Source organism: Pieris napi, chromosome 5 (assembly GCF_905475465.1).
Source record: "Pieris napi chromosome 5, ilPieNapi1.2, whole genome shotgun sequence".
NCBI classification, from domain to species: domain Eukaryota; kingdom Metazoa; phylum Arthropoda; class Insecta; order Lepidoptera; family Pieridae; genus Pieris; species Pieris napi.
Window position 1 is genome coordinate 6,997,057 of NC_062238.1, and position 24,563 is coordinate 7,021,619.

At 32.6% G+C, this 24,563-nt stretch overlaps 3 protein-coding genes and 1 long non-coding RNA gene across 7 annotated transcripts in view; 1 reads left to right on the plus strand and 3 right to left on the minus strand.

Annotated features, from left to right (window-relative positions):
- LOC125049552 overlaps positions 1-6,183 on the minus strand; it is a 68,937-nt gene extending 62,754 nt beyond the window's left edge. For both annotated transcript variants that reach the window (XM_047648919.1, XM_047648917.1), the window contains exon 1: positions 6,045-6,183. The gene's annotated coding sequence lies outside the window, so the exon portion shown is untranslated. The remainder of the gene's footprint in view (positions 1-6,044) is intronic.
- Positions 6,184-11,647: 5,464 nt separating this feature from the next.
- Positions 11,648-14,373, minus strand: LOC125049317. The gene is made up of 3 exons (XR_007116987.1): positions 13,853-14,373; positions 13,261-13,336; positions 11,648-11,880 (listed from the first exon to the last, which is right to left on the minus strand). It is a non-coding gene; the product is annotated as an uncharacterized LOC125049317 (long non-coding RNA).
- A 655-nt stretch (positions 14,374-15,028) lies between these two features.
- LOC125049314 (apyrase) lies at positions 15,029-17,649 on the plus strand. Its single transcript, XM_047648463.1, has 4 exons — positions 15,029-15,803; positions 15,970-16,179; positions 16,739-16,972; positions 17,394-17,649. Exons 1-4 carry the CDS (start codon positions 15,273-15,275, stop codon positions 17,595-17,597), a joined length of 1,179 nt encoding a protein of 392 aa, XP_047504419.1. The 5' UTR covers positions 15,029-15,272; the 3' UTR covers positions 17,598-17,649.
- Positions 17,650-18,234: 585 nt separating this feature from the next.
- Positions 18,235-24,385, minus strand: LOC125049315 (mitochondrial glycine transporter-like). 3 transcript variants are annotated; one of them, XM_047648464.1, is made up of 6 exons: positions 24,006-24,385; positions 21,996-22,129; positions 21,632-21,895; positions 20,395-20,570; positions 19,547-19,716; positions 18,235-18,411 (listed from the first exon to the last, which is right to left on the minus strand). In XM_047648464.1, the coding sequence occupies exons 1-6, from the start codon at positions 24,084-24,086 to the stop codon at positions 18,292-18,294; spliced, it is 945 nt and encodes a 314-aa protein (XP_047504420.1). In that variant the 5' UTR covers positions 24,087-24,385; the 3' UTR covers positions 18,235-18,291. The 3 variants fall into 3 exon arrangements, with proteins under 3 accessions (XP_047504420.1, XP_047504421.1, XP_047504422.1); XM_047648465.1 differs by lacking the exon at positions 24,006-24,385 and adding an exon at positions 23,784-23,888; XM_047648466.1 differs by lacking the exon at positions 24,006-24,385 and adding an exon at positions 22,315-22,747.
- Positions 24,386-24,563: the final 178 nt, after the last annotated feature.

Genomic DNA, 24,563 nt, shown 5'->3' on the forward strand with positions numbered 1-24,563 from the left:
CCAATAGGCCAACACTGCTCTACGTATTTTACCGACCATATTAGTTTCCTCATCGGCTTCAGAGAAATAAGAAGGCGATTTACTATATTATATGTAATTAAAGACAATTGTAACAATTTTAAAAGGTATTTATAATACGAATAGAAAATGTTTGGAAAACCTATTAATAAGATTATTGGTTAGACTTTCTTTAAGCATTGTTAAAGAAAGCAAGCGTTTAGGCGTATTCAGTTCATGACGGGCTTCTAACCATAAAAAACATCATGTCAGCATTATATTCAAAAAAGTATGAACGATTACTAACTTTTGTATCATCAAAACGGACGATGGGCAAACATTAAAAGTTTCTTCTAATATTGCATAAAAATGAAAGCAAAGTTCAGCCAATTACACAGTCATCTGTGGGTAACCACATGGGAGAGAGTCACCGTGCCGCATTAATTTTCGCAAGTGTAATTAGGCGATAAATACCATTCGCAATGCAAATACTTTCACCACCTTTGTTGTACTTAATTGAGAACATAATTATGCAACACCTCGTCTCAAAGGTTATATTTCTTACATATTTATTTCATATACCTAGCATTCGTTCTTTTCATTCTTCTTTTTAACAAAATACACTTCGGCCGATAGACTCCAAACATTGATAATCCAACATAATGTCTTGTCAAACAATATTTTTGTATATTTGAAATGTTCGTTAATTTGAAATAGTAGCTTATTTGCGGCCTAAAATAATCATTAAATTATTATATACATACTTTACCGGTAAATTAAGATTCTAATAAAGCAAAATGGTATACAATAAGTATATAAATCAATTGTAGATTAATACATAAAGCAGAAAAATACGTAGCTAGAGAAAATACGATTTCAATTATGTCAGCATGTTACGCATATGTCATTTATTTTTAATCATTCCTAAGAATTATGTTTATGGTATTTTCCTCAATGTATGTTGGTTTTAAATGTATCTATATACCAATGGCGCTACAACCTTATTTTTAGGTCTGGCCCTTAGATTTCTGTATCTGTTGCGTGCTTATTTCTAATAGGTGATCAACCTGTGCCGTCGACTTTTTGGGTCTAAAGCATGCCGGTTTTCTTCACGGTGCACAGCCAGGGATCGAACCTGCGACTCCAGGGAAGAGAGTACATTGAAGCTTCTAAGCAAACACTGCTCATTATAGTGTATCTAAAGTAAGGAAACTTACACAAATTGTGAGTCTGTATTTTCAGTCTGTTAACAAATCGGTAGTAATCAAATTACACGCACTTAAAGTTAATAAAGATCTTCCTAATCAATGTCATAAGTCATAAATCCAGCGAAAGTGATACATGTAATTGAAGCTGCTATGATTATTAGTACCATACCGGAAAAAGCGTGTTTTTGTATTGCGTGTGGACATAATTCGGGTTTATGTTGGATCATGTTTAACTTTCCTTTGAGTTTAGTTTTTGCACACCGTGGTTTCTTAATATGGTAACGACGCCGGAAGTAATCTCTTGAAACGTACTAATGATATTTTTGATATATTAATCTAGTGAGAGTGTTTTGATTGTAGATTCATATTATGTTTTCGATTTCACTTATCACTTTTTTGGTCATAATCTTTCAGCCGTGTTAAATTAGTGGTTAAACGTGATTCGAAACCCTGAAGTGTGTTCAAATCTCGTCCAATAGGGAATACGACACTGTATATTTTAGTGTTGGAGAGTCAAGACTTAGATCCAACAACATACATATTACAAACGTTAAATATGATTGCCGCATGTCAAAAACGTATTAGGTTTGACATATTTATGTTAAACACAAGGGCGACATGTGTAGCAGCACAAGAGGTACCGAGGTGGAGACACATTTGCGCAATCTCTGGCCCCGAAAGCTGCAGGTGTGTGTGTGGGGCTCGATCCATACACTCCTGCTATTCAGAGACTGGGTGAGCAATACCCACTTTGAACTTTTTGCTCCTCAGCATAATGCTGAGCCAGGGCCAATTACAACCACAGTACACACCCATTGCACACTGGAAGCGAACCGAATGGCAAAAGGGAATTTTTAATTTTAATTTTTATGTCTTATGTTATTTTTTCTTTAAGTATTGTTATTTTGTGTGTTTATGTGTGTGTGTTTTCGTTTGTAATAAATGTTATGTCTATGTCTATGTCTAAAACCACCTCGAGTAGTTCCAACAAATCCGCATTACGTAGGCTCCAGGGTCGCTCTCGCATTCTATCGGGCCCACAACGCCACTTAACTACTTACCTATAAGTAAATTAATAATAAACGTAAAAACATCATGAGTATTGCATACCTCACTGAGAATTGATGCAGGGTCATAAAACTTATTTAATTGGGTCGTTAGGAAACATATAGACAGATGTTCTTATAACGATTTCTACGCAAATACTGCCAGTTTTATATATGTTATGTTTTATCTAACGATATTGTGATTACTAGCTGTAAAATTATTTATGCGAGGTCTTAAAACTTATTACAACTGCTTCCGGATACTGACTTATCTTGATAATTAATTTGGGAGAAAATGTAACTCGGGGTAAGGAAATTAAATAATGTTGTGCTCAATATAAGACTTGGCTTGGACTTTTTGGATGTTTTTTATGAACTCTTCATAATTTCCAACTCAGAAATGTTAAATTATATATAAAACTCACACACACACACACTCACATAAACCCATGCAACGTTATTTCTGTAGTAATCTCTGTGTTTTGATTGTTTTTTTTTTTCTTTATTAGAAACTTTAAATTTTGTTTGCATACTCATATATGTACTTTTTGTTATGACTCAGTATGACTTTGCTGTGGAATGGAAGCCTCGTTATCCATATCATAGGTTCTTACTGGCTTGGAAACCAGTCTCCCAATACCTTCTTAATTGTAATAGTATTGTTTGTTTCAAATGTTATATGGGAGAACATAAATAATTGTTGTTGTTTTTGTAAAGTTAACAATACTTACTTTAAATTTACGTAAAAACGTAAAAATGCAGGGAATTTGCGTATCAGACGGGAACCAATATAGCTTAGCGTTAAATTAAAGGAAAAACAAGTAAAGAATACCTATACAGTTTTTTGCCAGACGTTTTTACGTTTCCATTATACTTTGTCTGTCTATGACATTGCCAGGATGAAACTTGTAAGTGTTACCTGTATCTAATATAATTAAAATTATATTTGGTTTTTATAACACATAAGTTAGTTTAATCGTAAAAATTTACAAGTGTTCAAAGACTTTAATAAAACAGATACAATTTAATTTTCAAATAGAGAGTTAGTCATAACTTAATGCGATGGGTTTTAGATTCAATCACGTTGCACTAAGCAACTTTCAAGTTATTGTATACCTCAACAATCTTATTAGAATGCAGTTGGGGTCATAATTGAATAACGTCTCGCCGTTCTGCACCAAAAAATTACTAAAACGATCGAAAGAATGCAAATATCGGATATTTTATTTGAAATCTGAAAGATCAATAATTTCATCGTGGTAGACAAACTGCGTTTATAACCTTACGGTTTATTCAAAAAATAGCTGTGCGCTCAAATCCCGGGAATATAGATTGTGAAGATTTTTTTAAGATGATTTTATCAGGTCTCAAACGTCTTAAGCGTGAAACTAAAATCCATTTAGTGACTGGTGTAATATAGCCCATATTCATTACGAAAAACATCCTAGAGATAATCCTGTCCATCTCAATGCCAAAAAAAATCTTAAAAAATCTTCTGTCAAATGTCAAAGAAACAGTCAACTACTCTAGTCTGTATAAAGAAGTTTTATATATTGAATATTCCTAAAGTATGAAAATCGCTCGATTACGCTTGTCGCATAAAATGTATTTATCACTGGCAATTTCCACAAATAGAAATAGAATTTAATAATGGCAGGACCCATTACTCGCTTCGTGATACGGTTTTGCACGGACTAGTGATAAAATATCACCGTTACAGATGATCCTGAGGCATACATAGAAATTAGTGCAGACTGCAGAGTATTGCGGAAATGTCTGCGAGACATAAAAACAATATTCTTTTTTTTTATTAGCGAATAGTGTTTTTGAATGGGCTATATTGCGTCATCGGTATATTTTTTCTTACCCTATGTTAAAAATGCCTTCTAAACTTTATGCCTTTGACGACTCATTGGTCTAGTGGGTAGTACCCCTGACTGCGAATCCATGGGTCCCGGGTTCGATCCCTGGCTGAGCATTTAGTGTTGTGCTTAGGTCTTGGTCTTTAGGTATATCTATAATATGTATGTATATCCGTTGCCTAGTACCCATAACACAAGCTTCACCAGCTTAGCATGGGACTAGGTCAATTGGTGTGAATTGTCTTTAAAAAAAAACTAAAACATTTTACTTGATAAGATTCAAACACACGGCCATGTAGTTCATCTTATTGAACAAAATTCACTTGAGAGTTAATAGTTAAATTTAAATCAAACATATAATTTATTAACCTAAATATTAACTTTAGATTAGTCTCGCTAAAATATCACAAAGCAATAAAATAATAATAATAATAAATAAGTGCAAGGAAACGAAGACAAATATTTTTTATGTAGGTATTTTTTGGATTTTTTAATGACTTGCCATATTTCATACAAAATTTGAAAAGTAAGTTAAGTACTCAATCTCAATGGCCCGCAAAGTCCAGATTTTTTTTAAATTATAAATTCCCTATTTTTCTGTAATATGTTCCGTCTAAGCCTTTAAGTAATGTCCTTACCAAGATTAGTTATCTTTTTAGATTTGTGTATTTAGTATAAGTTAATTTTTTAATACACATTCATAATTTATATACGTTGTACATACTTCGATACCAAAACACTCAAACTGTATAAACAATTATAACGGTCCGAGTTAAGCCACTCATAATCATCGAATTAAAACGAAAGCGTCAAAATATTAACGATAAAATGACAATCAATAATCGATTCAATGAAAATTCGAATTAGACATATTCGTTTCACGTTACCATTTCGGTAATGGATTCGTTTTACGCGCGTTTCCGTGAAAGTATCGCCAGATTCTGTCAAAAATTATTCGACATCATCTGTATGACAGATTGTCGATGCGAAATTTTTAATTTTGCATTTTCTCACGTATCGAATTCAATGAGTCGTCGTAACGAATCGACGCTAATGGCAACACATAAACGTCGATCAAAGGAAAATAAATTGAATAATGAATGAACTCTATACAGTATCCATGATATTCTTAACGTACATAGTAATAATAATAAAAAATTAGAACAAATTTTAAAAGTTTGGTACCTGTGGCTGTGTACCTTTAATACTGGCAGCATTTCATCGCATTATTTCGATACTGTTTTAGATTATTTTCGTAAATGGAACATTGGAAATATGTTCTATCATAAATTTGAAAATACATTGTTTTATTGCTTAATAACTATATTTATTGTTAGGTAGAGATACCTCGTAGTTTTATTGATGTAGCAAGACCACAGAATTTATGTTAAAGGTGTTACCAACTTATCATTCATTGGATTTTTACTCATAAAGCGACAAATCTTCAACCATTACTTACATCGTAATGCGACCACGGAATAGATAGCTTAATAGTATTTAGTTCATATGTTCCGTTCCTGCAGAGAATAATTAACTAGAAGTAATAATTCTTGGTGCGCTACGATATGCTAAATAAGGTGATTTGAACTCGAATGAAATGCAGATTCGCTGAAACACGCTCCCAGTACAGTTTGAAATTAATGTATCTATTTTTATTGGTTTATTGTACCTTTGCGGGGAGCAAATATTTTGATACATAGTTGTTTTATTTTTGTTTTATAGTGGGAATATTTTTTACAAAAGGTAATAAAGTTTACTATGATTAAAATATACAAATTAAAAACATTCTCGCAACTTTAATCAACTTTTTTCTATAATATTTTTTTTGCTTCATTATAAGGTATAAATAAAAATATATATATTAAATATTTAACAAGATTTTGTGTTTTATTTTATTATAAAATATTTCAAAAAACGCAAAGTTCACTTACGGAAATTCGGAGGCAGATCGCACCGGAAGAAAAAAAACACTTCTAAATTCAAATTCACTGACACAAGACACGGATAATCGTCAATGACCGCGCGCACGTCGACGCGCTCAAATCGCGAGTGACGCGCAACGTGCATTGCGCGCGTTTATACTGTGCACAGGGGTTGCTCGCACTTTCGCTACGCAAATAGATTTTAGGGTAGAGTACAGTCATATGGACCCTTAAGGCTCTAAAGCTCTGGTCATAAGATGCCTTGTAATGTTTGGTTAGACAAGGCATTATATCAAAATAAATATCTTATCCATTCACCGTTTTTTAAGAGAAATCTTGATCGATCTATTTCGAGCATTTTATATAAGAAATGAGAGGTGCATATTCTAGAATATAATCGCTAATCACGCGTAAACAATATTAGCAATCATTAATTAAAGCTTGCTTTATAAGTTTTGATATCTTTCGATAAAATGTATGTCTAAGGCTCTTTATACAATATAGTCATGCGCTGAGTGCTTTATTTGCTTTTTGTTACAGCTATTCAAGAAAAATTGTCAAACAGATGATGTTAATTTAGATAAGGCGTCGAGATGTTTTTTGTGTAAACAAATTAAAAATTGTTACATTGTGTGTCATGATTAGCAAGTACTTGATTTTTTACTTATTTAGGTAACAGTAAATCGGATAAGTGGTTTCTTTATATAAATGTAAAGTCACTAACATAAAAACTGTCCACTAGACGGCAAATATCTTAATATCGCAACTTAAATGTCGCCTTGAGATTACTTAAAAACTAAAAACGGTGTTTTGTTTTCCAAAACTATACAAATGTAAAACGCAAACAATTAGTAAAATTGAAAATACAAGTTATGATGAAAATAATTTTATTGATAAAATATTGCCATACATAATAGGATCTTTTACTCTCATATTAAAGTAAAATCTTATTTTAACTTTGAATGCAAATCCAATGCATAATTGTTACGCTCTTTACTTGAAGGATTCCAAGTTGTATTATTTCGGAAAGAAGAAGAATTAGAAGAGCAAGAATTCAGCTATTGAACTTCCTCAAACGTTCAATGACGACAAGTACAGCGAGAATTTCGTATTTTGCAGATCCGAACACTGTTCAGAAATAAATAAAATTCTAATGTTTAATTACTTATTTTTTTTACCAAGAAGCACTCAACCTATAGTCGCAAAGACAGATTGTATGATTAATACAAATACAAAAAACTTGTTTCTTTACAACAAAACCTAAACAGAACCTTTTACATTCATCCGTCAAACTTCCCGAACGCTATTACAGCGGAATCATAAGTGGAATTGGGGACTGCCGGCGTGAGCTCTACCCAAACAACAGGGTATGCTTCGGAGATCAGAAAAACTCATCAGGCACATACAGGATAAGCAATTCTGACAGTAGGCTCATACAGTGTTCTATCCCTCAAACATGTATATATAACAGGTGAGTATTTTTGTGTGTATAAAGTAGGTTTACTATTCTGCATCATAAGCCAACCGAAGCATTTTCAAAAGTGAGCTAAGGTTTTTTTTATTAGGTACCTACCTGGTTATTACGGTGCATAATGCAGGTACGCCAATTATTTTAATTATAGCTTATATTTAAAAAATATAGCATTGTTAATGCGAATGCGATTGAAATCAGTAATAAGAAAATTAAATAGCTTGCGTTGGAAATGCTTTTAGTTTTTTGTTTCTTATCTAAATTAACGCGTGTCTTAACTCGTAATTGTAATTAGAGCATAATACAATTAAGTGCGTGTGTCATGTGTACACGCATTTGAAATTGAATGTTCAAATGATAGCAACATGCTGATTATAATATCCACAGATTACCTATATAGGTGGTATAATATGGGGATAGGGACCAATAATAAAATTGTTTAACTGCTTGCTAGCTTTTCTAGATACAGACATTAGGCGTTAGTCATTTCCAAAAAAAAAAAAATGTCTTAGTATTTCGGAGGAACGACAAATATATACGAGTATATCTGCCCTATTCCCATAATGATATCAGTATATTATCTGTCTAAGAGTTCGACGATGAGTTCCAAACATATTATTATCAACATATACAAGCTCTGCTTCTGTTATGGCTTATATTTGTAACGGTTGATATGTTTAGTCCTTCGATTTCCATGGCACACATTAGAAATCAATGAATCGTACGCAGGAATGTCAAATACAGTACTAATCTGCGGTTCAAATCAAGAAAGAATAGACAATTTATTATTTATTAGTTAATTTGTAACATATACATAGTTACAATGAGCCAAGATAGGTTTAATACTTGGTGATTAAATAAAGTGGCCAGTTCATCTCGGCCGTTCTACGCCCCTGTTTGAGAACTGGTAGTAAATGTTAATTTTGAAACATTCATTGCTTACCTATGTAATTAATAATTTGATTTTTAGTTAGGATTTTAGGATCGCAGAAGGACACGTAGAGCTGCGCTGCTGCTGTCCAGTGCCTAACGTAACAGATGTATCAGATATTCAGCCCCAAGTGCAAAAGAAAGTGCAATCGAATGAATTTGCAGTCGTTAGCATAGATAATATAAATATAAAGTTATTTTATTACTCTGTTTGTAAGCTTGCATAGTTGTATTTGTAAAACCATCTCCACGACTTAAACATTTGTTAGTTCATTGAACTTTATGTAAATGTAATGTAGGTAATTTCATTTCATCTATGTTTGTAAACACACTTCAAATATGACACTTAAAATAATTTTAAAGTACCAACACTTGAGTAGATATTTTTTATCTTTTCTGTACTTTACTTACTTTATATTTCACGAAACATTGTATTTATGTTGTGTTTGTTTCATTATACTAGATATTCTAGTGTCTAGACATAGAAGTCAGACCAAATAGTCATCTTTGTGTACTTTAATACTTCCGTATGAATGTAAAGATAAAAGATTAATTTTAACACAATCTAAATGCCCCTGTAATCAGTTGAAAAACAGGCATTCTATATTCAAATTAAGAATATCTTATACTGATAAAATCAGGAAGATTTAGGCCAAAATAATCAAGGCCTAAACAAAAGTAGTCTGCGGAAGACGTGAGCCGCTAACTATAGTCGAATTGTTGGAAATGAAGTGCCGAGTGAGTTACTGTCATTCCCAAGCGTAGCGTTAGGTCACCCTTGTTGCAAAATACAAGTAACGTCTAGAGATTTATAATTAACGTGTTTTGCCAACGTATGACTCTACAGATTCTATGCTACATTTGCCTGAGCGGGTTTAAAACATACCAAAAAAAATTATTACTTAAAAATTGTTTCTAAAATTTCCTAATTTTTGGCGACATCGGTCACTTACCATTTTATTGCAAACATAGATTACCTATATATCATATAACGCTTCTAATAAGTAGCTAACAATAATTGTAGTTCCGTCAATTGGACCATCCGCCCCTTTTCACTTAGTGAGACAAACTCAAACAATGCTAAAACAAAGAGTCGAACTCAAATATTCAAAATCATCCGTGCTAGACCAAATATTTATTTTTGTCACGCGTTCACTCCAAATCTGTTTGTTAAAATGCAAGGAGAATGTGGAACCGATCAGATAGTGTCGGGTCATCGAGATTTACTTCGTGAAAATGTATTTAAATATTAAACAAACCTAGAATACTATCAACGTTTTGAGAAACGACACATTTAATGTAAAAGATTAACCTTATAGCTCATAAGAGATCCAGGCTGACCAGGGAATTTCAGAGAAATTAGTTAGACCTGCTAATGTCCTGTCTACGAAAGTACAACTACCGTAGAAATTCCATCGAACCCAGCATGTTAGCACATAAGAATAAGCAGCATAAAACAATGATAACAGTACAAAATAGTAAATACTCTCTCACTCACACACAAACACGCACACACTCATACCGTACATAGGTAGGCCGTTAATGGCAATTCTAAATTATTAACAATAATTATACATTTGGTTTTGTAATTTTTATAAAAACTGTTGGCTAAATAAATTAAATAAGTAAATAATGTGCTTAAATTAACTTAAAAAAACTATCCCTGCCATTATATTAAGAATTACTGTAAATCAATCCTTAATTATGTATAATTATGAAAAAAATTGGAGCAAAAATTACACATTAAAAACGTACAACAAACTGCTTACTGCAGTTTTATTATATTTCATACTAACTGTTGTCCGCACTTTCTTTACAAGGATACGAAACAAATGTACCACTCAGGATACTACACGGTGATTAAATTGTTACTAAATAGTTCAGCAGTTCCCAAGATTTCTTCTTAATCTTCTTAATTATAATTACCATTTCTGCACATAGGTGTTTAATAAACAAATATTCCAGTACCTCTTTAGGGTAACCTCTTTTGAGTGAACTGTAAAGTTCACTCAATTTGCTGGCACTGCAACCCAGATAAGTGATTTAGCCTCCGAAACGACATACGTCCAACGCCTGACCTGTACCACTGTAGTCTGCACCCACCAGCTGGCTGCTGCTTGCTGGCTTTTAGCTGCAGCAAGTCCTTCTCCACTCTCCGCGGTTCCTAGGCAGACCTACTGGTCTACTACTGGACCGGCACATGTGAGCTTTCTTTACTGCCCATGCGCTCAAGTTGTCTCCAGCCAATGTAATTCATAGGCCTTGTATTCGTATTGTACTAAGAGGTTATAGTTGATGATCATATAGAGTAGTTGTTGATCTTTTATCCAATACAATGAAACAATTTAGCGTACATCAAACATACATTAATATATATTTAATTTCTCGTGTCTATTACTATGTACCATTAATTTGGCAATGTAAAAAAACTGTTATTTTGTACTACCTTAGTATTTTCCATACACCTGAACACAAACTTTCAATTTGACTTATTACCTTTTCGTAAACTTTTGAGTTTAATAGCAGTATTTGGTGCTAGGGGCGTCAATTAAGATTAGATTAAGGAATGATGAATTAGCTTACGTTTAGTGTAAGCTAAAGTGAATATAATTTTGTTACCATTAATTTTGTTTTCACTTTTAGATTCGCATTAGTTTCAATTAGTTCATAACGCCTCTTTGTTCTCTTAAAGAATTGATTTTGAAAGTAGACAACTGCCGACAAAAATAATAGACTAATCTATGTTCATGTAAGGAAAGTGAAATTTGCTTTTGCCAAATGTCTATGGTAGTATTAAATACAGATGTTTTGTTATGTCTGTACAACAAAAAAAATATTTTGTATGTTTAGATGCTCAAAAAAAGCAGTGAGCAGTTTTGTGTAGTGGCTCGAGCGTTTTTCATCATATGGGTCGTAGGTTCGACCCCAGCTGTACAAAATTAACATTTCTGTCTACGTACCTACGCATTTATCACTTGCTCGGGAAAATCTAAACAGATAACAGAAATCTGAAGCTAAAACTAAGGGTTGTAGCACCACTGATTTTAAGTTTAGATGTTTTTTTAAATTTATTTATTTTACATAATATAATAAAATCATAACATATTACATTAGAAAACCGCTGTGGTTTGTATAAATGTAATCCTAGTAGTCGCTTTTATTACAGTTAAAGGTTTTTATGCTTATTACTGTTTATAATAAAATACATTAATATTATTTATGTTAGCATTTAATATGTAACTATTTACTGGAATTTAGGGTACAAACAAACCGAACTTCAGTTTAGTGTCAGATATGAACGTGTAAGCGAAGTAATAACATAAGGCTATAGTTATAATGCTGCCCATCAGACGACAGAACCAAATGCAGCCAAGGTCACAGCATACTGGTCTCTGGGGAGGTTCCTTTATCTTAATTTTGGGTCTCGCTGACAGCTTTTGATGTCTACAAAAAACAATGCACTTGAATACTTAGGTTAAAAAACGGCTATTTTTTCCATTCGAAGAAGATTTATTTCAAGGATCGAGAGAAGAGCGTAAAGAGTAAAAGGCCAGCAAAGTACCTCCTGGAAGGTGTCCATGGGTGGCGATAAGCAATTGATTCTCAGTGCTCATTTGACTTCAGTCTTATTAAAAATATTAATAACTAGCGGACCCGACAGACGTGGTCCTGTCTTAACTATGAATATTGATTTCGAATTGGTATAATTAACTAAGCAGCTCGATAGGGGTCAAACGCATCATTTCTATGTTGTTGATTTCGATTCCATCAATTCCGTTGGCTTCGCTTGTTCAATGTTATGTCAAACGCCATAAGGTTACATCAAAAAAGTTTGAATTGTAAAAGCGCTATGCACTGGAAAATTTGCTATCGTAACAAAACTCAGGATTACTTAATATGGTGGTTAAGTATTCTTAAATTTTCAAATTTTCTTGATTTTCTTTCATAAGAACCTTCTCCTGACAATAACACAACAAAAAAGAATTAGCGAAATCGGTCCAGCCGTTCACGCGTGATGCCATGACTAAGGGAAATAGGGATTCATTTTTATCTCGTATATAATAAAGATGTAGTAAGTGGAAGCTTCAAATCGTATTAAACAAAAGTTGTTTCACGTTTATATTTTTATAATTAGAATTATTACAAATGATACAGCGTACGCCAAGGTACATTTGTCAGAATTAGTCGTTTAAGGAGCGGCAGTTAAACATGCATCTCCTGGATAGGCACGCCCTCCAATAGGCCACATCTCACTTAACATCAGGTGGGATTGTGGCCAAACGTGGTCCAGTTTTGTTTTTAAAAAAAGGACAGCTCATAGACTAACTTTTGTATTTTTAGTTATTAACAAGGTTTTGGCAATAGTTTATCATTAGCGAAATTAACATTAATGGGATTTTTCTAAGTCGTATAGATTTTTTTTAAATTGAGTTAATCCTTAAATAGAAAACTGGATAGAGCCATACGTTATATATTTAAATGAATTCGGTGCTAAATAAGAACGGAGTAAGGAGGTCTTTTCTATGAAAAGAGATCGCCATATTAAAGACAATTATGACAATGCTCTCTGGTATATTATTATGACCCCATAACTGTGAGTTTGTTTCCTGGCGTAATTGTTGCCAGTTGCACAGAAGGCATCTACTCGCCTTAAAGATATCAATGAACAGATCACGTGTCGAGTTGGAGTTTGCAAATAAATTATGAAAACATCAAATGTTAAGACGATTTAACGGTTTAATTTATACCCATGGCATGCAATTGAATATAAATTCTAGTTTCTTAAAACAAAGTTCCTTTGAATAATTTAATAGCAAAACGTACAGTAAAATGTTAACTTTCGTTTCCGGGCTCAGCATTGTACTAACTTTGAATCAACCAGGTATCATCGGCCATGTACCTAAAAATATTTAATAAATTAGGTGAATTAAGGCAAAATATCCATAATACTAATAGTGTACTCTCGTGAGTCCTGTTTTGAACTGTTTAGAATACACAGCAGCAAGATTTTTAGGGGGAATAACAATAATTCTCAATTTATAAAACTATTGAAATAAAATTGCAACAATAAACATAACGTCTCAATAAAACCAACCACCAAAAAATAAAATTAACAAGAATTAGAAATACAAGTACATGGCTACATATACAACCTCAATTGCACCTGAAGTTGGATATTTGATGGTGAAATATGTCGAACTAATCGATCCTAGACTAATGTTACAGTAGCAATTAAACATTTGTGAAAATGTGAAACCTGTCCAGACACCAGGAGGTCATGACCTCAATAAGTCCATAGTCACCCTTGATTTAGAAATAATATTAAACAAACCCTTTTGGAGTCGTAGGGTGAGTAATATTTACTATATTATGAACGTAGGTAACGTAGTGACAAAACACCGAAATAACGACTTACTTTTGCCGCATATCGTACTGGATATTATATGTCACGTAATTAATTTTTGCCAAATAAAATATGAAACAGAAAAAAGCTGATAAGGCTCCCACAAAAGCAAAGAATTCCAAGTACCATAGAACGTTTGTGAATTGACCGTGCATCATTTTAATTATTATATTTGCAATTAGTCTCCAATAACATAGTTCATAAAACTGTTTATATTTTTAAGGAGTGCGACCGGAACACCTCTGATACTGATTATAGAATAGTGGTATAAAAACTACACTTCAAAGATAATTAATTGCTATAATTTCCATTCGACAACAATAACAGACATAGAAATTGAATTTTCTTATTACGTATTTGCTATTATGCCAGTTTCATTAAAAGCTTTGACACATGAATATTGATTATAGAGAAAAATTATGCCAATGAGAATATAACCAATTTTATAATAACAAACTCTGGCTAAACCATAATAAAATCGAGAAAGACAATAATGATTACCGTTAATTTGGCAAACACTAGATTTGCAGTTAAATGATTGTAAATACATACCTAATTTAATAAGGCAGATAATCCTGCAGGAGCAAGACAAAGCTGAAAAAAGCTGTGGTCTCTGTTTGTACTATCAACTTCGGTTGTTTGCCACCAGTCTCCTAAGGGTCTTTTTCTCTTCGCAGCAATGATAATAATTGATAAATTGTAGCTAGACATTGCCATAAAGATTGCCATTTTCTCACCAATACGCATAAAATACAGGAAAATAGTAAAAAAACACTGGGTCTTATTTAAACTCATTCTGGAATGGAATCATGTTTATTTATATTAAACATAATGTTAAATCAAGAGTAAAACGAGGTAAACGTTACAATTTTTTACTTCAATAAATTTCGGTTCACTAAAATAAAATCAACTCTTAGGCCAAAATATTAAAAATTATATATATAGATAATCCCTATCTCAAGTCACAATCTCGTAGCCGTCAAATTATTATGAAAAACTTCATACAGAAAAAATTAAGACAGCTTTTGAACCTAGAATTAAGTTTGATCGACATTTAATAAAGGTATAATTAAATTATTTTAAGAATACATACTTTAGACAACAATTAAATAGATTTAAAATGATATTATAATCTACTTTCTCGATTCTGACTTAATTAAAACTTCAACGTCAATCATGGCGTCAATTGTCAATCGTCATCTGCCCCTCCGTCAGCAGTATTTTATTCGTTGGCTTAAAAGTTTATTATATTTAAAAAATTTAATCATGTCTAAATTTCCACTTTTATGTTTAAATTATGGTGTAAAGTTATCATGACCTGTACTTTATAAAAAGTGCTTAAAAGTATATATTTTCTAGTCATTATACATATTATTTTCTGTTTCGACTGCAATCCCGGAGAAATGATGAATTAATATTAAATGTTGAAGTTATGAATGATTATTACGAATTTGAAGATCGTAAAATGCGTGGTTTTCGCGATTGGCGAAAGGCTTTGAGGACACCAGCGACGTATAGAGTAGGAAATACAGTGAGACTACAACCTCAGTTTATGTTACTAATTGTTTTAGTAGGTGCTTTCTTAATAGTGTTATTTTATTATAATTGGTGGACCAGTGACCAAGTAATACATCGTTGGACGAGGAGTTCAAGACAGTACAATGGAACATATCCACTTTCACCTGTTATACATTCCGGAGATATTTTTACATATAGGATAGGAATTGTGGCTGATTTGGACACAAATTCAAAAAACGGGGCTAAGGCCTACACTTTTAATAGTTATCTTAAAAAAGGTCACCTAAGTTACAATCCTGTTGATAAGTTTGTAACTGTTTCATGGGATAGGACACCAAATCTTTTGTTATCATCTACTTATTCACATAAAGGACGAGGCATGGAATTATCTGAATTGATAGTATTTGATGGTCGACTGCTTACTTTTGATGATAGGTCGGGAATGGTAAGCTATATTATTTATTTTTCTAACATATTAATTGTAGTCTTGTAAGCATAAATTACTTTTATAAAAATGCCATGCTAAACAACATTTTATATTTAAATAATAACCTTAAGCAACAATGTGTTCATTGTTGTGTGTGTGTTGAATCACAAATGTTTTGTTGCAGATTTTTGAATTAATTAACAACAAAGTAGTCCCATGGGCAATTTTGTCAGATGGTAATGGCTACAATGAGAAAGGATTTAAATCGGAGTGGGCGACCATCAAAGATGAAATTCTATATGTAGGGTCTATGGGCAAAGAATGGACAACAGCTTCTGGTGAATTTCAGACATATGACCCGATGTGGGTGAAAGCTATTAATATTCATGGAGAGGTAATTAAATCCTTTATGTAACATAGTAGAAGTAGTGCCACAACCTTGTATCAGTTATTCGGGTGAACCACTCTCCCTTAGGTTCCTTCTGTGAGCATGTAATGCAGGAGAAAGACACTGAGCAACAGAGGGAGAGGCCTGAGGATGGCTACAATGACACAGTCGGCACACAAGTGTGTCATTGTAGTTTATTTTTACCTTGTTGAAAAAACCATTTTAATTATATAACAACTATAAGTTTGTCAATGATTAAATTATAAGGTGTATTTTATAGTACAGGCCTTCCTAATCATAAAAGTAACCTAATTTTATTTCTACTTTTAACTTTTAACGCAACTAAGTGATTGTGAATATATATAATGATATTAGTAAAGAATACAGTTATTATAAGTCCCTAAACACACACACAAACTGACTTTTTTTTTCTGACTACCCTGAAAGTCTTTTTATTTTTGGGTTAACATAAAGCATAATTATTATGTAAATAATGTGTCCTTCTACTGGTAAAAGAATTTGAATCCAATTTATATTCTAAAATTTGGCAATTAATTACTTTTAGGTCCAACATTTAAATTGGGTCCATCAATACAAAACAATACGACGGTCCATTGGCATTGAATGGCCAGGATACATGATACACGAATCAGGGATGTGGTCCGAGATTAATAAGAAATGGTACTTCTTACCGAGAAGATGTAGTCAGCAACCCTATAATGAATCAAGGGATGAAGTTATGGGTTGTAACTATTTAATAACTGCTGACAATAACTTCAATAGTTGTAAGGCTAAACAGGTATGTATTAAAAATAATATGGTGAAACAGTGATATTATAAAAAAAAATTTTTTTTTTTTTTAAAAAGACTATTCACACCAATTGACCTAGTCCCATGCTAAGCTGGTGAAGCTTGTGTTATGGGTACTAGGCAACGGATATACATACATATTATAGATAAATATACATATAAATACATATTTAAACACCCAAGACCTAAGAACAACACCAAATGCTCATCACATCGATGTTCGCCTCAGCCGGGGATCGAACCCGGGACCCATGGATTCGCAGTCAGGGGTACTAACCACTAGACCAATGAGTCGTCAAATCTTATTATTTCTACATTTTGGCTGGTATTTTATTAGTTTTTGGGCTTTACACACCATAACCTACTAAATCTTGACAGTGTAGGAATTTGAAATTTTATTTCATTTCCAGATAACAAAACTCCAGCCTAAACATGGCTTTTCATCATTCAAATTTATACCAGGAACAGATGACGAAGCAATAGTTGCATTGAAAACAACAGAATTTGAAGGGAAAACCGCGACATACATTTCAGCATTTAGAACGGATGGCACTGTGCTATTAGACAATACTTTTGTTGAAGACCTTAAATTTGAAGGAATCGAGTTTATATGAGACAAATCTTAGATCAAGATTGTAAATAATGTTAAATATATTTGTTAATAAACATGTTATTTTATTGTGGTGACGTAATCGATCGGATGATTTCTGATAACCCGACTTTTATTATCGTATCAGACAACGTGTCAATATATGATACATACTCGTAATCTTCATTCATAAATTTGCTAATATAGTGTGATTATAAAGTCCTATTAACAGTAAATTCTGTGTGCCCAAATAGTTTATATAGGTCACGATATGTTTATGGTCAGATAATCATATTGTGCTGGAATATGGCAGGTATAATGGTCGAAATGTGTTTAAGATCGCGATTTCATTGTTGTATTTTTTACCTTGGTTGCGACGCTACGGATATTTAGGGAACTACATCAAAATTTAAGTTAATTTATAATAAATTCGTTTGTATGATATAATAAAAAAAAAATATTTTTAATAATTTGGCTCGCTTAACTCTACCGTCCCATCCAATTGGATTTGATATAAATTTATAATTTATAATTATTATATATATGTTTTGTTTATAAAGCTTAGCTAAACCCTATCTAAAGGCTGTCTAACACAAAAACAGTACTAAATAACACAAATAAACAATTATAAAACAATGCCCCTTCACGTCCGGGCCAAAAAATTTTGAAAAATTAGGAACATATACCAGCTCATCTCTTAAGGAAAATCAAAAAAGTGTTTATTTTAAGCCAATAGATCGAGTTATTTCCTCAAACACCGTCCAGGCCATTGCTGCCATAAGACTCCTACGAACCATTCTTGGGACTGCTCCTTTGAAGAACCCCAGAAATCCGTAGGTCTGAAAGGAAAAAGACAGGCATTTAGATACACATCTACGAATTACTTAATACAGCAGCTTATAGCGTAACATTTCAGCATTTGTTCCATTTTTTAAAGCAAAAAAGTGGATCCTTTTGCAGTGGCGTAACTATACCATCTGGGGCCCATGGCAATTTTTTTTTGATGGGGCCCTATCAGTAAAAATCGTCACGTTGTACTCAGTTTAATTTTAATGGACTTCGAGATTTTCAGCGTACTCAATTACACGTTGTTTTTGTCCCACTAATGGGCCTCCTCTCTTAGGCGAGAAGGAATGGTCTGTAGTCCCCACGCTAGCGCAATGCGTATTAGAAACTACACATTCATTCATAGAATATAATTTGTCTCGGGCAGGGGCCCTCTTGGGTCGGGGGCCCGTGGCATTTTGCCAGCCCTGCCTCCCTATTGTTACGCCACTGTCCTTTTGAGACAACCAACATGATTCAATTATCGTTTCGCCAAGAATCGATCCCACGAGGGGTTAAATTGAAACCAGTCTTATCTGTAGTTAAGTTGGATCCTGGTACAGTGAGTTAACTATGGGAGCGAAGTTTTAAGGTATCCCAAGTATTTATTATATAAAATTCGGTACCATATTTAATTATCTCGTTACGGTTGAATTTGTTATGTATTGTACAATATTTTGAGTATCATATCACGTAAACGACCCGCTTTGATAACTTTGAACCTAATCGAACTTAAGCATTGCAAATTATAACTTATCTCACTAGGGGGCAGACGTCGATAAGTTTTTGCGCATTAATTAACCGCGTGTGGACTAATTGATGACTAGTGATTACTGCGCTTATCATTTTGAAGTAAACATTAAAAAATCTGAGAACCATAATTTTCTCTATAGAAAAGTCGATTTTTGGGTCTAAATCGCCTCTTTGTTATGATATCTTCGTAACGATTTCGATTATGTGGTAATTACGCATACAATATATGGTTCATATCCAAGGTTCTAGTCGTTTCTATTTGAGAAAAGCGCCATCTATATTACGATTAATTTTAGTCTTTGTGAATGTGTTTTAAATTTTTATCTTATCTGTGGAATGTTCTGGGCCGCATCTATTTATGTATATCCGGTAACAAACAAATTTTATTTTTCCTACCTGATGCACATACATGGCGGCACTGAATGAGTTAGGGAATTTCTCGGGATACAATTGCATCTTTGTCTTCAAAACATCAGCCGGGTTTGTGACAAGTGACGCAGCGATGCCAGCTAATACGCCGCATGTGAAATGGATACCGCTAGATGCAGTCGGAGATTGTAGCCATTCTGAAAATATTTAAATAATAACATTTTATATTATATAATAGTGCCAGTAGTACTGCGCAATTAGCGTATAACCTTAGTGCCTAGGTTCAATTTAGGGTGATATTGCTTCCAGTTAACCAAGGGCCTACTTTACTTTAAAATAAACAATGAATCAGACTCAGATATGTATTTCTTAATGTTCTCATTGGACTAAAATGAAATGTACTTAAATCACCAAAAATCTTATTAAATACTAATGATTACTATAATATTTAAATTTATATTTCTATCTTACTACTGGCATTATTGTCACACAGATTATTTTACAGTAGTTTAATTAAAGATATTCAAAATTGAAATATTATGTAAACAGTTCTCCGTTTCACTACTAGATGGCGCTGTTGCAAATAATTTGTGTCCACAATCTTAAGATGAAATTTGTTTATTAAAATATCTGGACTCATCATTCGCGGTGTGAAATAAATAGTATTAATTTTTAATGGCTTTTTATTGACGAAAACAAATTTTTATATGTATTATATTAAAACAACTATGACGGAAACGTATTTTTATCATAATTCATAAATATTTCAAAGTATCTTTAGCCAACCGTTCGCGTGCAATACTATGTAAGTGTGGTATAATTTGTAATAAAATTAAGGTTCTTTTTAATTTCTTATCTATTTTCCGAAAACTCACCTTTCGGCACAGCCTGCTTTGACTGTGTATAGAACATGAGATAAAGGCCAGAGAATGGTGCATCCCTAGCCAGAGTTGGTCCTAAGCCACAGGAGAGACCTCGAATGCCTTCAGCTTTGTATATCGCTTTGAGGGCTCCACTAAGACTGTTGTATTTGTACACTCCTGATTCATATCTGAAATTTTATATAATAAATATATAATAAAAAAGCTTTTTTACAAAATGTAATTTAATTGTAAAAAAACTCAGACTTATAAATTAACCTATAAATTCTAATAAAATATATATTTATTAGGATATCACCCGAAAAAGTACAATTTAATCCAAAAATAATGAGAAATACAACATACTAAAGAAAAATTATTAAATCAGAGAAATGGGTTTGCCCCAGTTGGGTGTTGGAACATCTGATTGATACGCATTATTTTGATAATTAAACCATTAGGAAGGTAATTATACATCCATTAGAATACCTTATCATATGACCCTACATAATTCAAATGGATACGAAAATTTAAAGCGCAGTAACCTAAACTTACATTTGATTAAAATAACAATGAAATGGAATATTCAAATTAAACAGTATGTTGTAACAAAGAGAGTGTGGCCATGAATTCTTAAATATTTGTTTAGTGTCTATAAATACAGATAAAAATAATCATTTATGTAAACGTTGGAAATTGAAAATTTTATCTTAAATGAAATTGTATCTTTCTTATAATGTAATTTGCGATTGTCATTTAACTATGAGCCTCATTTAGTCAAACATGTATTGTTCTAGTATTGTCTTTGATTAACATAACTTTTATTCATTTAATTAAAACACTATTTTGACCGAATTGAAGTTATGTATTATTATAAATTTACAACTATTTAACATAATTTTAAATTTATCCGACGTTTCGCGTGCTTTACAGCACTTTATTTACATAACTTCAATCCGGTCAAAATAGTGTTTTAATTAAATGTATTGTCCTGTTTATTTAAGTGACATAATATTGATAGAGACAAACATTTAATAGCTATTTGATGCCTTTTGCACAATACACAATTGTATTTATGTTATCTTTATTTTTCTGATATCCCGGTAAAACTATTATCATTTAAATAAAATAAGTCAGAGAATACATTGTTGCCTTCTAATATTACCGGTAGGAAAGAGACACCATGATCCATCCAATTTACCTATTCCCTATACATTTTTATAGTCTAAGAATACTATTAGTACATGCTTACCTGGTTTTAATAACAGTGATTGGTATCAACGCCACGCCACTCATAGTCCTAGCAACGACCCCTAGAGCGATCGCTTCCATGGCACTTAGATCTTGTCTATTCTTCCCCAATTTAGTCTTCAACCAATGGAGAGATGAGAAGTAAAGTCCCACGCCGGGAACGCACCGGGCTATAGATGGTACCATACCACGCCACAGCCCTATTATTTGTTCCTGACGTATAATGTTCACGAAGGTTGTTATCATGCCGGGTTGGATTCTGCCACTGAAAGGTAATGATAGATTCTTAGAAATTTTTTCTATGTCAAAATGGTTTTCTAAATAAATACTAATAGAAATAGAAATGAAAAAGCAAGAAGTTTTACCTGACTGTCGTCGCAACAACATTTTGGGTAGGATTTTGTAGCCTGGTCTTCACAAGGTCCAATGGTTGAAAGAGTATCGTACTAAAGGTGCCAGAAAAGGAGCCAGCGAGGAACGCTTTGAACACCGGGTGATACTAAAACAAAAAAAAATTATATAAATATCATTAATTACCAATTTGAACATAACGAAGCAATTGATAAACTTTGATCTCCGCTGTAAATCAAGCTAAGATAGACACCAATTCTGCTGGCGATAGCCATTTTCTTTATAGTTTTGATCCCAAATAACTTCTGAACTATTAGGAATGGGTCAACTTACATTTGCCAATATATCCATTGTGATATATATTCTTCACAAAGATGTACTCGCGATCAGGTGATGTCTTTTGGGTACACGCCGAACTTATAATAATCAAAATCGTAAAGCCAATAGCAAAGAAAACGTTTAAATTGAAATAGCTTTAATTGTTTTCTAAAAATTAGATCGTATCCGAGTAGTCCGAATAGTAGATTGGGTTTACGCGGTACATTAAAGTTATAGTCATTTTTTGGATGAACCGGTTTGTATATTGATACATGTATGCCACCAGAATAAATTTTTGAAACAAAATTCTTCAAAATAGTCTTGCAAGTCTTTTCACACAACCACAAATAGAAATTAATTTGGAGACAGGAAATTACAGTAATTCACGAATTTAGCCATCAGGACACCAAATAGAAAGAATATTTAAAAATTTAAAACTCAGTAAATCTGTACGTGATACTCGCGCGAGATGCCAGAAGCAAGTGACGTTATCTTTTACAGCGAAGACATATTATATAGAGACCATTATCATACAGACAGAGACAAAGGTCAAGCCTGGATACCCCTTGATAGCAATGATCCGCGCTAGGGGGTAATGAGTAGGCAGATAAGACCACATGTAAGATTTTTTTCCGTAATGTTTTGTCTATATAATGATATAGAGCAGATAAGAAGAAGAATATACCATAGAATTTATAAAATTTATCAATGTTAACATAAAAGCAAGAGAGGCAGATTAGACTCTGCTAAGTGGAGACAGCCACAGTTAACAGCAAAAAGTTTAAATCCTTTTTTAAAGATTCTCCAGAAAGTGAAGAAAGTATTGCACAGCAAAACTAATAGTAATAATATTTATCAAAATAATTTTTTGTTATGTGAATCAAATTCTGTCGAAGTTTAAACAATTTAAAATTTTAATACATTTTTTGTGCGAAATTGCTTTGTGAACTAAAGCATAATAATACTGTTGCTAACCTAGAATAATCAGTTTTACTATTGGAAAGTAAAATGCACATAATTCTGTACATTTATAAAAAAATTAACTTGCATCCAAACTTAAATTAAATATTTTATAAGAATGATTCTGAAATTTGATAAGTTTAATAGTATGTATATATAATAATTATTTTGAAACATTTTTATTTCCTTATCAAGTCAGTAGCCAGGGAATTTATCTAATTAACATGTTTATACTTAGATCAATTTATGTACTGAGATAATGTAAACAACTAAATATTTGTTTGTTGTTGTTGACTTGTACCCTTGTACTAAACATTTTATTAATATATCCCAAACCTTAGATTGTATTTAAAAATAGGCACCTTGTCAACAGTATGTTATGAATTTATTATTTCTAATATTAAGATAATTTTTCGATGGCAAAATTTGTATCGGCATACAGTTATCAATATCAAATAGACACTATAATTAGTATATTAATCCATGGAGAATAATTTTATGTGCAGTGCAACTCCAAAAATTACCTGATTGAATAGCGTACTTTCCATGTGTCACACAAATCACTGATCAAACATATAGTGGCGTATTTCTTACTTAAGTAGCTTTGTAGTTTGTTTACTTACCCAGTGTTAAAAACAATGATGAAACATGACGTCTGATAAAGAAGGAATAAACGTATTCATTGCGTGCGCTAGGTCAAAGAGGACATGTTATCAGGACAAACAACTTTGCTGGGGGCCACTTACGTCTTTATCATTATTCTTCAGGTCAACTGGCGCAGTATCGATTGCCCAGCCATTCGCGTATGCCCCTGGTAACTGCGACATCACCCGTTATTAGTTCATGATCTAATTGATCTAAAGAAAATTGGCTAGAAAACACTATGTAAACAATGAGCTCTGAAAATACTCGTAAAGATTATTTAACATTATTAATATTGGATTCTCGACCACAAGTCACAAGATGTCATGATTCGAATTTTTTTTCGTAAAAATTAGCATTTCTGTGATTACATACATTATAAAAATTTACATTAATGCGGAATAAATAATTTTGAAGGTTATTATTTTGTTTTGAAGTCTATACTCTATATGTCACGGGTCACCATAAAATTGTAAATACCCTTAGGTTGTAATCTATCTCACGAGATTGTGAACTGTCGAAAGATTGTGATTGTGAACCTCAACGTAGGTCGTAGACGTACTGCTTATTTAGCTTATTAGCTATTATTATAGCGAATTATTATTCGGTAGATTGTAATCTATCGAAGTGAAACCGTCAAATTGTGAAACGGAACGCACCTC

Coding starts and splice junctions, on each gene's coding strand:
- LOC125049315 (XM_047648464.1), bottom strand. CDS start 24,086: ATGTCGCAGTTACCAGGGGCATACGCGAATGGCTGGGCAATCGATACT. Junction 21,896..21,995: donor GTTGTTGCGACGACAGTCAG/GTAAAACTTCTT, acceptor ATTACCTTTCAG/TGGCAGAATCCAACCCGGCA. Junction 18,412..19,546: donor CCGCCATGTATGTGCATCAG/GTAGGAAAAATA, acceptor TTTTCCTTTCAG/ACCTACGGATTTCTGGGGTT.
- LOC125049314 (XM_047648463.1), top strand. CDS start 15,273: ATGAATGATTATTACGAATTTGAAGATCGTAAAATGCGTGGTTTTCGC. Junction 15,804..15,969: donor TTGATGATAGGTCGGGAATG/GTAAGCTATATT, acceptor GTTTTGTTGCAG/ATTTTTGAATTAATTAACAA. Junction 16,973..17,393: donor ATAGTTGTAAGGCTAAACAG/GTATGTATTAAA, acceptor TTTCATTTCCAG/ATAACAAAACTCCAGCCTAA.